This window comes from Notothenia coriiceps, unplaced genomic scaffold (genome assembly GCF_000735185.1).
Source record: "Notothenia coriiceps isolate Sejong01 unplaced genomic scaffold, NC01 NC01_scaffold00022165, whole genome shotgun sequence".
NCBI classification, from domain to species: domain Eukaryota; kingdom Metazoa; phylum Chordata; class Actinopteri; order Perciformes; family Nototheniidae; genus Notothenia; species Notothenia coriiceps.
Genome location: NW_011354866.1, coordinates 49,672 through 64,945, shown reverse-complemented (window position 1 = coordinate 64,945; position 15,274 = coordinate 49,672). Strand labels below are relative to the sequence as shown.

Below are 15,274 nucleotides of genomic sequence, written 5' to 3'. Positions count from 1 at the left end.
TTCCCTTCACCCCAAAGTCAGCTTACTAGGAATGAATACATTTTATTGATAAGCTCAAAAGGACGTTTATTTTGGTTACTGCTGGGTGACCCAAGTCTCAAGGCCTGCAGGATGTGTAGGAGATAAACATTAATTCTACAAGACTTTAACTACATTATCTGAAAATGTATCCGGGAATTCCCCTGTTAATTGCAAGGACTATTGATAATTAACAGAGAGACCCTAGGGGCCTCTTCTTGGTATCTGCTAGGCAGAAGTCACTCAATGCAGAAATCACAAGTTTAACACACATTCTATATAAGGTGACATTAAAATGAATATACCAGATTGAACTTTCCTGCCATAACACGTTACTTTAATACTTCAAATAACTCAAATAATACTTCAATAGATGTGCCAAGCTTATGGAGACGTACAAAAGAAGCTTGCACCTTTAATTGCTGTACAATGTGGCTTCACAGCTTATTGGCGTTTTGTGGTTATTACTTATGCACACAGATTTTTTCATTTGTCATTATTTCCTGTTTGTTTCACAATTAAAAAAAAAAATGTTGCATCTTCAACGTGGTAGACATGCTGGGTACATCAAATAATACAATCACTCCAAAATAAATAACAGTCTTTTCTTTAAGGCCCTGTACATCAATGCAATCTGGTTAAAATGTGTATTGAAGAACTGAAATAATAAATGAGAGTGGATAGAAGAGCTGAGACAAAGCAGTCAGACTTAAGGTGGATGGAGGGGAAGGTTAATGAATAGCAACGTTGGAGAATAAAAATACATAAGAGGTAAAAGCTTCATTATATGCCAGCTACGGTTGAGGTCTCTTGCTTTTTTTAAAGCAGGATGTCCTGATGTTGTCTTAAAGGATGTTGTGTCATATCTTTTCTTTTGGTTGAACTTACATGACTGCTTTGTTTGCACATTAAACAGCATGACAGCCCTCTTAACTTGAGAGAGCTGTTCTGGCCATATGTCTACAAAGCTGATTATCTTGTTCTTCTGGGTGTGGCTTTAGATTATGAAATCTGATCCCACTCTCTCTTTTGCGAGGCATGTGTGAAAAACAATGATGAGGAGAGTGATAAATAGGCAGTAATCCTATGAGACTCCCTTCAACAGCATCACAGTCTGGAAACGGTGTGGACTGTCATCATTAGGCACATATAGGTGCACTCATTTCATGTGTATAATGCATTTTTTAAATTACCTATTCTCATCTAATAATAATTGTGGTTGTTATCAAACATTTCCAAGGATCACTAAGATGTGTATGGTTCATTTTACATAGGTTTAGCAACTCTTGAGAAAAAGTTTCTGTATCTTAAGTGCAATAGCTTATCAACTTGGGGTTATGCTAGCTGAGCTTGTTTTGGAAACAGCTGCAACTACTGAGCATTTCTTTCTTGGCATGTTCACATGAAACCGCACACCATCACAGGTATCAAAAACAAAACCGGTATGACGAGATTGCAATTCTTGACTGATAGTTTCATGGAATCAGGGTGCATGAGATAGCATCATAAATCATCGTACTTCTTTGGGAGTGCTTTATGTATACATACTGAGTTAGTATCTCTGTCTACCATGACCCTGCCACAAACCAAGACATTAGCCTATATTTCAATGACTTTCAATCTCAGAGCAACATTTTATCTGAGACACACTGTAAAGTTCCTGAAAACAAGTTGCACAACATTGACAGAAAGTTATGTAGGGTGAAAGTTGGTGTCTATAGCAGTAAAACTGATATATTTTTATTTATCTATTTCAAAACACTAATCACATTAAACATCTGATAAGGTAAGGTTTAGCATATTATTCAAAAATAAATTGAAGGAACTACAGGTTTAAAGGCTAAACAAACAAAACATTTCTGAAAATAAATATGATAGGCAGCATTATCCCTGCACTGCATGCACTGCATGTTGTATCCACTCAACATTCTCATATATTCAACCATTGCTTTAAGAGCTTTCATAACCTCCTGAGATATAGTCCCCTGTATTATAAATAGTACATTCAAATCCCACTGTCATCCTTATGACACTATCCCAACCTAATGTCTGACTTTGAAAGAGCATGATGAAATCAGAAGCTAAAGGTTTTTCCCATTTATTCGAAGAGTTAAAAACGTTTTTTCTATTTGTATAATAGACCTTATTTCATGCTTTCCAATCCTTTCAAAAACACTGTACATTTCCTATCTGCCATGAACATTGCTTGTATGAAAGAACAAAAAAGTAATAATTTTCAAATCCCAAAATAATATTAGTTAAGAAAGCTCCTGTTGTAAGCAATGAAGTTATACAAACCTTATTTCACAAAATCAGCCGATTCTGTCCATTCCCACAATAATTGTAACAGTTTTCCTTTTTGCCCCTCCAAACATACACAATTATTATCTAGGATTACTAACTTGATAAAAAAAAAAAAATCAGGTATGATGGAGTGTTCATTTTAGACTTTCCACTTGAAACTTTGTTGCTTCTCAAAACGTTGAGGCTCAGGTTTTGTACTGCGGGCATGGTCTCTTACTCAACATGGAGATTGAGGCCAGCGTATCAAACCTTAAATCCAGGTCCAGGTCAAGTTCTGGGTCAAAGGGAATATCAGGGATGGAGATGGCATCAAGATCAAAGTTGTGTTTTTCGTCTCCCTCCTCAGTGTAATTATGAGGATCATAATCACCCAGCTCCTCTTCTGGTGCGCTGAGGGCATACAGCTTCTACAGAATGCAGAAGACAAAGGGGAGAAAACATTATTGAAAAGAAACACAATGTCAAGAACTTTAAACAATTGATTCAATTCATTTCTTACATCTTGTAGTACTTTGAGTATCATTGTATGTTGCATCACACTAATCTCTTGGTCTGCAGAAGATCCGCCGTGGAGAACCCAAGCCTGGAAATCAGAAGTAAATCATGTGATTTCAGTTCTGAATAACATCAGATATAAATAATGGAACATTTCCCGGAACATGTTTCGACACAGTTAAATTCTTAATAATTCTACAACTACTACTACTACTAAATAATAATAATAATAATAATAATAATAATAATAATAACAATAACAATAACAATAACAATAATAATAGTACCTTGCGCCAAGAACACCAACGTTGATATCTTTGCTCCATTTTCAACTGGAAATAAAAAACCATGTCAATTTATGATAATTGTCATTATCAATCCATTGTCCATTTTTCATTACACAACAAAGGGCTGGCTATTTGTTCTGGTTGTCAACAAAAATGAAATGACTAAAACCAAGAGTGTGTGAGTGAGTGACTTTAAGCCCCAAGCTCATTTGATGCATTTTTAATAGTAACAATGGAGTTCTATGGCACTTCGTTGCTGGTTTTGGTCTTTTCGTTGGATTTATTGACTCTGGGATACATCCTTTAATAATAATAATAATAATAATAATAATAATAATAATAATAATAAATGTCTGTACCCTGTAGACCCATTGGTCCCTTTCCTTTCGGTTTGTATACGGGCCTCCCGTGTCTATTGACTGCAAAAAAAAAAGTTCAAGTCAGGTAATAATGACCTAATGTTAACAAATGAAAATAATTTGTGATCATTTGTCATGAATATAACAACACAAGTGTTTCATAAGCCTGTTATTAAATGTAGGTATACTTGTTCTTCACTTACTGGCTTTCTCTTTGAAGGCCTTCTTGGTAATTTGATGTCTTTGCGACCGTGACCCAATTCCACCTGTTGAAAGTTAAAAAAACGTTTTTTCTTTGCAACAAGTTACAGTTATTTTTCCATAATTAAAGTTTGTACATCACTGAAGAATGAGGGGAGGTAATAAAGTTCAGGTTTATTATGCAAAAAATGTATTTACGTAGCAATCAGTTCCGGGTTTTTCAATGTTACTCGTTATCAGATGTCCTGAACCTGAATCCTTATCATCTGGCATTGGTTTGTGCTCATTCTTACACTTCAGCAGAATCATCAAGAGTAGCACAGCTGGGAGACAAAGACCACACACATACAGATCAATGCATATACGTTTATGTCCTAAATGACTTTACTGTGAAATATTTTTCTTCCACATTTGAACTAAAGGGAATCTTTACATATTGTTGTTTCAGACACGTTTCCTACCTGAAAGCAGTAGCATGCTGAGAAATATGATCCCAAGCGCTCCTCCTCCTACTCCGGAGCCCTTAGCTTTGCGGATGCGGCAATTTGGCTTCGTTATGTCAACACAGTTACACACAATAACTGACAGATTGTAAACTGCTTCCTCGCCCTGGAGGCCAGATACCTTCAGCACCAAATCGTACTCTCCAGAATGAACTGTGCGCTCCTTCACCAGTTTGGTTGTATACCCTGTACATAAAACATTCATTTTTATATTGGCAATTCATTTAGCCTTTCGGTTCAAAAGGATATAGAGGTTTATTTTCAAAACTGTCGTTATTTTCTAACCTTGTGTAGGGTCAATCTTCCACTTGCCATTCTCTTTTTCCTGGAGCTTGAATGAGAAAGGTCCACCAAAGGGGTCTTGATCAAGGTCGAAGGCAGTGATGTTGGCCTGAGAGAGTCCATCAGATTGGCAAATGTCCAATGTTGTCTCAGTCAACTGTGGCACATTGTCGTTTTCATCGGTAATATGGATGTTTAGGGTTGCAGTGCCTGTCATTGGAGGAAGACCTGGTGACCAAAACACATGTACATTTTCATTAGTGAAGACATTTTAAATAAGAACAAACACAATATAATTATTCCTGAAGGTCATACCATTGTCAGCAGCATATGTTGTGACCTTATACGTATTGTCTTTCACAAAGTGGGACTCTCTGTCGATTATCTTGGTTGTGGTTATATTTCCAGTCTTGGGGTCCACTGTTACCCAATCAGCTGGGTCGTCTCCTTTTGTGTATCTGAAACACACAATCGGGCCTTTGCGAGTTACTTGTTGACCAAATAATTGTAGTCACGTGAGACGGTCAATTCATAACTTACACAATTGTGCTGGCACTGGAAGCGTCAGGATCCGTAGCTGCAAATGTCGCCAGGTAGAGCCCCGCCTTGGTATTTTCCGCCACCGTAACGTGTTTGTTAGTCATGTCAAAGATTGGAGGATCATTGACATCCTCCACAATCACTGTCACTTTGGTAGTGGACAGAGTTAGTGTGTTACTGCCAATAGTGTTGACTTTCCAAAGACCAGTGGTGCTTCTTCTTTCCACCTTGCATGAGTAATATGGCACTTCATTCTGTACACTGATATTCAGGTGTTTTTCATGACTTTCTTCATAGTCCAGAGGCTGTTAGAAAGAAAAAAAGGAAAGGAATTTTTGAAATTCAGGCCATGTCACCTGACAGCCATACAGTTTGTCACTAATAGTTGTCAATTTCTTGAAAAACAAGAATCCCAACAAATAGTATGCATTTCTAAAGGTTTCACCCTCTTTAGCTCTCTTTGTTAGCACTGCTGCAGTTCATCTCATCAACTAAGGGCAATTAAAGGCACAGCAGCATACTCAGAATGTAATGTTACTGCTTAGTGTGATCAAAAGTGATTTATCAACGATAGAGCCTAATGTATTGGATGTTGAATACCTTACCCCATGGAAAAACTACTGGATACTGGTTACTTTATCTGTGCTAATAAAAACATGTCGACTGTGTTTCATAAAAAATCAGGATGATCACACAAAAAATACCTTTTCTACATACAGCAGTCCTTCATTTGTCTCAGGATCAGTAGTGATTTTGAAGTTCCTGTTTTCGTCTCCTTTGATTTGATATTTGGCCCTCCAGGCCGATGTACCTTTGGTGTCTCGGTCTGTAACTTGCAGACGTTTAACAAGAACATTTTCCTCCCCTTCTTTTACTCTCCCTGTACCCTGGGAAAGGAAAATAAAACTTTAATTGTGAAAATGTACCGTTGTATTATAACCATATTCTTATCAAGGTGAATCAAAGAAATAATGGCTCACTGATTGTCCTGTTATCACAGGTAGATGGTTATTTCCATCTTCTATGTTGATGATGATGGTGGCGAAGCTGGAGAGCTGAACTTTTTCTCCACGGTCTTTGGCCTCCACTTTAATGATGTAGGCATCGGCTTTCTGATCAGTTCAAAACACCCAACAATTATTATTAAATATATTATAATTTAGCCATAACCTTCACATTTAAGAAGATAAAAGTTCCAAGATTAACCTTTTTTTTTTTTAATATTTGTGATTTGTTAATTATCAAATTATGCAATGAGTTTCCTCACCTCATGGTCCAGACATCCTTTAAATGAAACCGTTGCAGTTGATTCGAATTGCGTTAGGTAGAACTCCAAGTCAAACGGGTCAGGAATTACTGAGATTATTTTGAAATCAAATAATCTGTTGTTCTCAGTGCTGTCGTCGTCGTTTGCTTTGATGGTAGTGAATTTAGTGCCTGGCAGTATCAAAAGAAAGCATTAGTTTGTTTTAGTTTGTATAATATTTGTCCATAATATGTGAAGATTGCAGATTGAGAAGCGACAAGCAAGTTACCTTGTGGTGTTGACTCTTCTATGGAAACCTCATACCTATCAGGCTCAAACATTGGAGGGTTGTCATTTGCGTCGATTATTAATATCTCAACTCCAAGCTGTGTGTCTATTTCCTTTTTTTCTTGATCATAGGCCTGAAAGGTTAGCTGTAATGCAATAGCACAAATTGTGACATAATGAAATGCTTTCAAGGGCACACAAACACATACACTCACATCCAGGAGATAATTTAAACAATGCAAATTTAGTAAATTCCTTTTAACCTTTAAAACTCTGAACTCCTCGTAGTCGACGGGGCCATGGACAGTAAGCATTCCTGTATTTTCGTTGATTTCTAAGATGTTTTTGGGTTCTTCTTCCACACCCTGACCATGTATCTTGAAAAAATTGAATTTATTTTCAACCTGGAGCTGCGGGGAGTAAAACAGCACAGTAGTGAACGGTGGGATCTTGTCATACATAATACCATTCATTTCCACTTATTATGACTCTCGGTAAATACACACCGCGCCCAGCTCGTATGGGAAACCTCCTTCATGGTCTTCTCGAATAGTAAAGGAATCAATAATCCAGTTTCTTTTTTGTCGCTTCAGAATCTTTAAAGATGAACTATGGACTAGCAAACACTAGAGAAAAACATTCCATTCCATAAGATTAAGTACATTTGGGATTATTTTGTATATTCATGATTGTGATTACTAACACATACAACTCTTAACACATTGTTAAATAAGTCACTTAATTTATACACACAACAGTCGTTAAAGCACTGCTCTATATTCTATCAATAATCTATAATATTAGCAGAATCAACCAGTGCCTTCAGCATTGACTTTTAAAATATTTATAAATATTTGATTTGTCATTTACAAACTGACTTAATTTTAAATAATCTGTTTTTTGATAACCAGCCACATTATATCTGTATCATTTTGATCATATTATCATATAAATAAAACATTTAACGCTTGGTTATATATATTTACAAACAGTAAATGTTTATAAAGGCAGTCCATCATGCTGGAATCAAAGGCTTAAGTAAATATCAAGTAATAATTGTTTGAAATATTCTCAACCAATCTGTCCAGAAATAATGCAAAAGATACATTCTTACCAGTATCAAGAACAGCCTAGGGCGTGTTATCCCCATCGCGAATCGAGATTGTGTGTTGTTAATCCCTTGGTTTTTAGACTAAAACTGGGATGCACCTGGATTACAGTTTAAATGCAACTCATGGCAGCAGCCTACCTGAGAGGGGGCGGGGCCTGTGTAATAGAGGATCACACATGAACTTTATACTCCAGCCTGGAATCTAAGACATTTAAAAGCAGCTGGGTGTGTACACAATGTGTGTGTGTGTGTGTGTGTGTGTGTGTGTGTGTGTGTGTGTGTGTCTGAAATGCATATTATATATTTAGTCTGTAACACTTTTGTCAGAGATATGTGAGAATAGTTATTATGTTACTATACCTTTACACTGTTGATGTAACCATGTAATAATTTTCATCATTTTTATTTAAATAACTTCTTTCCTATAGCAACCTTACAAAGTGCTTTACAGTAGTGCAAACACACACATAAAATACATGTTTAAACTATGTAACAGAAAGCACATCTAAATAATTAAATTTTTTCATTTAAAGAATAACTGGATTTCATAATACTCTAAAGGCAGTTAGCTTGATAACCACTATGGAGACCCAAACTGTTGACATGCATATCTCTATGAAGACAACATATATTGTAAATGCAGTACTTGGTGTGGCAATGTATTAAATTAATGTTATATATTTTTACTGTTTAAACATTTTCTATAATATGCAACCCTTTATCACTGGGTCTTTGCCAGGCAGGACGAGACGGACACAGTTACACCATTGACTCTTGCTTAGATTTCAATGCTCCTTGTTAACTATGTCATTTTGAATGTAAATGGGAAGATTTTATAAGATGTTATAATGACCTGAGTAATAAAATGATTTTGAACATGATTATATAAACGTAATTTGATTGTAGATGATTTCATAATGAGTGGCTTTATTTTATTTATCTTTTTATTTCATTATAGTGTACAGCAGGGCTATTCAATTACACATTCAGTTGGGCCAGATTTTATAACTACAAAATTCAGCTGGGCCAGACATTCAGCGGCCTGTAAAAAGCGGGTAGTGACACATTTTAAACCAACACATATTACCGCGATGAAAAACATGCAATTTTTATTCATTGTTCATCTAACAAAGGTACGTCAAAAAGTGCATAAAAACACAACAAATTAGCATTCATTTAACAGAATCTGAAAAAAGTGCACAGTTGTAGCATTACATTTGTTTACTTTAGAAGTCAAATATTCAGGTTATTTTTTTTGAACCAGGCACATCACAAAGTGCATTTACTGAATACAATAATATCAGTCTTAATAAATGTCCTCACATACAAAGAAAACAGCTAAAGAGCTCCAATGCAACACAAAGAGGTAGTACTGTAGCAATACTATTTTTTCACTTTTCAAGTAATAACAAAAAAATCATACGTTTTGGTCACATTTGACCCAGACACATTACAAAGTGCATTTAAATGAATACAGAGAGAACTGTCAAACCCTTCACTGCACAAACCCATAACAAGGGATACGGGTAACTAACATATGAATGAATACTACACTACACGTCTACTATAGTAAACTAGGTGCTTACTATCACCTCATTTGTGATTTGTCATCGCTGACTTTCTCAATGGGAGAAGGGACATTTTTTGTTTTGAACAAGAGCAGTGATTTTTGGCTCATAGGATGTCAATGCNAGATTTTTTCATTTATTTTTGTCATTATTTCCTGTTTGTTTCACAATTAATTTGATGTACCCAGCATGTCTACCACGTTGAAGATGCAACATTTTTTTTTTTAATTGTGAAACAAACAGGAAATAATGACAAAAATAAATGAAAAAATCTGTGTGCATAAGTAATAACCACAAAACGCCAATAAGCTGTGAAGCCACATTGTACAGCAATTAAAGGTGCAAGCTTCTGTTGTACGTCTCCATAAGCTTGGCACATCTATCCAACAAGATTTTTTCGCATACATCTTTTCATAACCATTCTTTAAGTCATACCACAGATACTCAATGGGATTGAAGTTTCATCTTAACTCCATTGTTGTTTTAGCAGTATGCTTTCGGTCATTGTGAACCTCCGTCCCAGCCTCAAATCTCTTAATGTCATCATTCCTTTAATTCTGACCAGTTTCCCAGTCGCTGCCTATGAACAACATCCTCACAACATGATGCGTTCAGCACCATGCTTCACTGTGGGGAGGGCGTTCTAAGGGTAATAAGTGATATTGGGTTTGTGCTAGACAAAGCGTTTTCCCTGATGGCCAAACATTTTTCATTGTCAGAGTACTTTTCCAAGTAAACATCCAAAATCCAAATGAGTTTTCTCATTTTCTTCTCATCAATATACATTTATCTGCCACTCGTAGAGCATTAAGTTGTCCTATGGACAGATACTCTGATCTCTGCCAGGCCAATACTTCCCCTAAGCTTTGTCCTTCCATCTATTTGGGGACCTTCATTTTCTCAATGCAGTTTGCATGTTTGGTGGGGCCTAAATACAGATAACATATATACAGATGATGTAGCTGTAAGAGCTAATGTGACACTTAGATTGCATACAGGTGGACTTAGTTAGACATTGATTTAATTCTGAAGGTCATTGTTGGGACTTCAAAGTCGGTGAATAATGATTACTACTTTTAAGTTTTACATTTTTTCAAAATGTTTTACTGGGCTTCATTTTTTTCATCTTTGTGGTCTATATTGTGTTATTGAAATAAAATCCATATTCAATTGTTTCAAATGACAAGTTTTAATGCAAAAATAAATAAAAAACACCAAGGAGGGCACTGAATATTTTTGCAAGGCACTGAAATAATTCCTTTTTGGGGAAACAATGTTTTAATTTCTCTGAGTTCTATATTACTGCATAGTACAACATCAAAATACAAAGTATCTTTACCCTATGTGGTTCTTTTTAAAACAAATTCCGGTTTTACTGGCAACGTCATAATACATTGCCGAAAGCATTTTTATCTTTATACACACATTACTAAAGGACTGCTGGCAAATTAAATACACGTCTGCACCCTTTTGATTGTGTGGGCTGATAATCAATTTAAGAGCAGAGGCAGCCCACCAATGTCATCATGTAGACTCTACAGAGTATTATTTGCTAAAAGGTTCAATAAAAAAAATCATAGAAAGTTGTTTAAAAGGGTGTAAGATGCATGCCCTCTGCTGGTATATTTAGGAATTAAGTTGTCATTGACAAGCTTAAACACAGGACAACAAAAACTTAAGAGCATCAAGTAAAACGGAAAAAGATGTATCTGTATCTTCTTTGTCGAGTACTCTATGATTGTGGTTTTGTAATGACTGAGAAAGTGACCAGATTATGTAAACGACATGGTGCTTTCAAGTTAACTGAAATCAGTGTTCCTGTTTGTTTCTCATAATCATTTCTATGCACACACTCATCCTATCATAGACTGAATTTGTATAACTTATTTGTTTTAGCAGGCTGACCCTAGACAGGCATTTGTTAATACTAACATTTAACAGAGTACTGGCTTCTCTCATTTTAATACTTTATTGTGTAGCATATAGCTGCTATATCTTTCCAGAAAATATAAATAAATTATGTATACTCATCAAACAGCAGCAAGTAATTGACAAACTAACACAGACATTGAATTATGTTTCGTTGATGTGTTTATTAAGCAATTTAAAAGCATTCCATGTCTTCAAGTATAAATATATATATCGTGAAAATATCAGACAAACTCATTTTTACTACCATCTTTTGGGTTTCTCTTCCCCACTACCTTCTCCTTGGAGATATCCGTCATACAGCTCTCTGAGGTGGAGGATGAGCTCTTCTGTGTTTTGTCCTGTGAGCGCCGACACAGGGATGACCCGCTGGGAGACGTGGCTCTTTAGAGTCTCTAGCTTCTCCCGGGCCTCAGGAAGGTCCATTTTGTTGGCTATGATGACTTGAGGGCGCAGGGACAGACCCGGCTCATACTGGTCCAGTTCATAACGCAAGTGCACGAGCTGGGTCCAGGGCTCTGGGGAAGACAGGTCCAAAACATAGAGTAGGAAACGACAGCGCTCTATGTGGCGCAGAAAAGAAATGCCAAGGCCTCGATTCAGATGGGCTCCTCGAATGATGCCTGGGATGTCAGCAACTACACAGGACAAGGGTAAAAGTGCAGCATATATATATTACACTGAAGAATAAGCTAAATCTTATTAAATCATTTCTACAGTGTTTTTAAAAAAACGAATATGAATCACTCTCTACCTGCAACTTGCTCATGATCCCTGTAATTGACAATTCCTACATGTGGGTTGAGTGTTGTAAAAGGGTAAGCAGCCACAGCAGGCCTAGCGTTGGAGATGGCTCTCAGCAATGATGATTTTCCAGCATTCGGAAATCCCACCTGATGGGATAAAGATGTTTCAAATGTCAGTTTATTACATTTTTAGAGTTGAAAAACAACATGTGCCTATGAAAATTCAAACATTAGCAGCTTTTCCTCACCAGTCCAGCATGGGCCATGGTGCGGAGCTCCAGCTGAAGGACCCTCTCCTGGCCCAGCATTCCTCGGGTTGCCGTCATTGGTGCACGATTCTCATTGGACAGAAAGAACCGATTCCCCTTCCCACCAATTCCCCCAAATACAGCCAGATACTCCTGGCCGTGCTCCGAAAGGTCGGCCAGTGCCTCTCCTTCTTCCTTTACCACGGTGCCCACAGGTACCTTAATAATAGGAAACATCATCAATGGTTAGACAGTTAGCTTATCGTAGAAACATTATACAAGTCTTCTTAAATTACATTCATAACTGACATATAATTCATAATCAAATAGATGGACTCACAGAAATATAGTATGAGCTCCCGTTCTTGCCATAACAGTTCTTGCTGCCACCTGGTTGCCCATCTTCTCCTTTGTAAATCGGAACTACTTGTGCCAATGATTTGACAAACTTGTCCGCTGGAAGTACATAAAAAAGAAATTAATGACAGAAACAAGTTTGGGCATGATGAAGAATAGACCAAGCTTTATGAGTGAGATAGCGTTGATGATAACAATGATTTGAACAATGTTCCAGCCAGCAGAGTGGGTAGTCCTTAATTTTAAAATAATGAATATGTTGTCTGGAGACAGAATGTGATAATTGTAGAGAATACATGGCAAATATAATAGTGTCTCGTGCCTGGAACCACACACCAAACTTACCCTTCATAATGATGCTCCCCCCATCTCCTCCATTCCCTCCATCTGGTCCCCCCCACTCTTTCCGCGGCTCACTGTGAAAGCTGGAGACTCCTCTGCCACCAGAGCCAGCCATCAGCTTCACACGCCGATGGTCTACAAAACAACGGGTCTGTAGGCCAGATAAAAAAATACTTAAGAGAGTAATCCAAACTGTGATTCATCAACAGCACACTAGCATTAATTACAGACAATATTTCTCTGTTTGTAATGTTTTAACAAGGATTGTTTAACAATGCTGATCTTCATAGAGAATTAACCTAAGACTGGATATAATTAACACCTGTCCATGATAGAGGTTTCTTTTATAATCATCTAGTGAGACATGTAGTAGAGATTAAGGCATTTGATATACGATATATTCCTGTGATGTAATTGTTTTGGATTTCAACATTTAAATATTCCCATCTGTGTCTTCATTCACACATTTTACTCATTGGCTACTTGAGGGACAAATAACATTTTCATTTCACATAATGAGGTAGTGGACAGACTCCATGCCATAACTGTTCATTTATCTCAGTTGGTATCCCTATTGTAGGTTAATTTAAATCCCTAGGTTATGAACAATGTATACCATTATCTCAAACACATACCAGCTTCTTTTCAGACAGCTCTCTCTTCTTCGGCTGCCCTCTGACTTTGGCGCACAGCGAACAGGAGGAGCTGACATCTCTGGAGCCAGCGATGACTTTCTGCCTCACCGCTGCGGATACTGGTAAACTGTGACTTAACAAGCTAACCTTTTTACTTCTCACCTCTTGTCCTAATATGTATCCTAAAAATATTTCCGGAGAAAGAAGTCTAGGGCTTCTAAGTCTTGACAGCGTCGCCAACATTGTACCATTCAACAGACAGATATCAATACTAAAGAAGGGTTGGCTAACCACGGTTTCACAAAGTCACCACGTTTTGCCTCAATACACAGCACTCACAGCAGAACAAATGTTCATTCTGCCAGAGAGTATCCGGTTTACCACTGGCTCCGTTATACAGTTAATTCCCGATGGATTTACATTATTTCATAATCGTTTTGGCACGTCTAATAACTACAGCATGCTTATACTGAGTACGCTACTGCCACCTACGGAACCCGTGAAGGGACAGTTTGTTTACGCGATTGTGAAATACCGTTCCCTTTTGCTAATGCGATTCAGCCCTGTAACGCCACCTTCTGTGCTGGAGTGAGTGTGAGTTATGGTAGGCAGGATGAAAATGAAAGAAAACAAGTGGATATTTTAATATTGTCAATGCTACAGAGCTAGCCTTCGCCAGTGTACATGAAACAGACTTTTAGACAAGTGTATACTTCACAAAATTAGCGGGGATCCTTTTAAAGGTAATCTGTGCTTTTGCATCTCTTTTGTTTTATTGCAAAATACAAAAAAATAAAGAACTAAATAACTAAAATGACATAATTATTCAAATAATTATATAATTTTTAACTCGTGTATCTTTCATTTAATATTAGCAGAGATTTCTCGGTGACGGAAAAGTGTAAATAATAATAATAATATCAAAAGGTGAATGTCAGTTTATTTTTATATAACAAACAGTAACAAAAGACAGCAGAAAATATCAGGCAATGCAGACTTACAATAGATAAGAACATAACATTCATATTTGGATTATGCACACCAAACTTCGCTCTCACTGTTTTCCTCTCACACACACTCACGCACACACGCCGCGCGCGCACACGCACGCGCGCCTACACACGCACACACCCCCCCCACACACACACACACACAAAAGGCGTACCGCACATTCAACCACATCAGTGCATTGAACTACAAAAGACTTGCCATACATGTTCAGTTCACATACAAATGAAAAACACAGATACAAATTCATTGTAGTATATAAGCCTGTGATTGTCCCTGTTGAGTGGCAGCTACATAGTTATTTAGCTGTGACAGCCAGGTTTCACCCTTTGTTGAATAACCCTGCAACTGTTACGTTATTTTACCCATCTGAGATAAGTTGAGTTACTACAGAATATACTGCAATGAACCTTAAAAACCCTGTTACTTGTTTTTCCATCTAATACAAAATATATTAATAAAAGTGCTCACTGGAAAAAGTATGTTGAAGTAGTAAGTTTTATGTTTGTGATAAAGTTCACATCTGTCCAAAAAGTCATATGATTACAGAAATAATGTTCTTAAATATGACATGCGAGTTGAAACCTGCAACATAACATTAGACAAACCAGACCTTTGACATCAAAGATTTTCAAAATATAATGCAAATAATGAATTAAAGTATAAAAAGCAACCTCAACATGACTAACTGTCTGAGTGTATTGCACTTTTTAAAGTAGAGGTGCAGGATGTGTTACCATTCTGTTCCTGTGTTACTTTGGCTTTTTGAGGATTATTCGTTAAAAAGAGCCCGAATTGCACAATACA

The 15,274-nt window shown here is 36.9% G+C and overlaps 1 protein-coding gene across 1 annotated transcript; it reads right to left on the bottom strand.

Moving 5' to 3' along the window:
• Nucleotides 1-11,268: 11,268 nt before the first annotated feature.
• Nucleotides 11,269-13,991, bottom strand: mtg2 (mitochondrial ribosome-associated GTPase 2). Its single transcript, XM_010780807.1, has 6 exons — nucleotides 13,460-13,991; nucleotides 12,828-12,975; nucleotides 12,466-12,581; nucleotides 12,126-12,344; nucleotides 11,886-12,024; nucleotides 11,269-11,769 (listed from the first exon to the last, which is right to left on the bottom strand). Exons 1-6 carry the CDS (start codon nucleotides 13,700-13,702, stop codon nucleotides 11,375-11,377), a joined length of 1,260 nt encoding a protein of 419 aa, XP_010779109.1. The 5' UTR covers nucleotides 13,703-13,991; the 3' UTR covers nucleotides 11,269-11,374.
• Nucleotides 13,992-15,274: the final 1,283 nt, after the last annotated feature.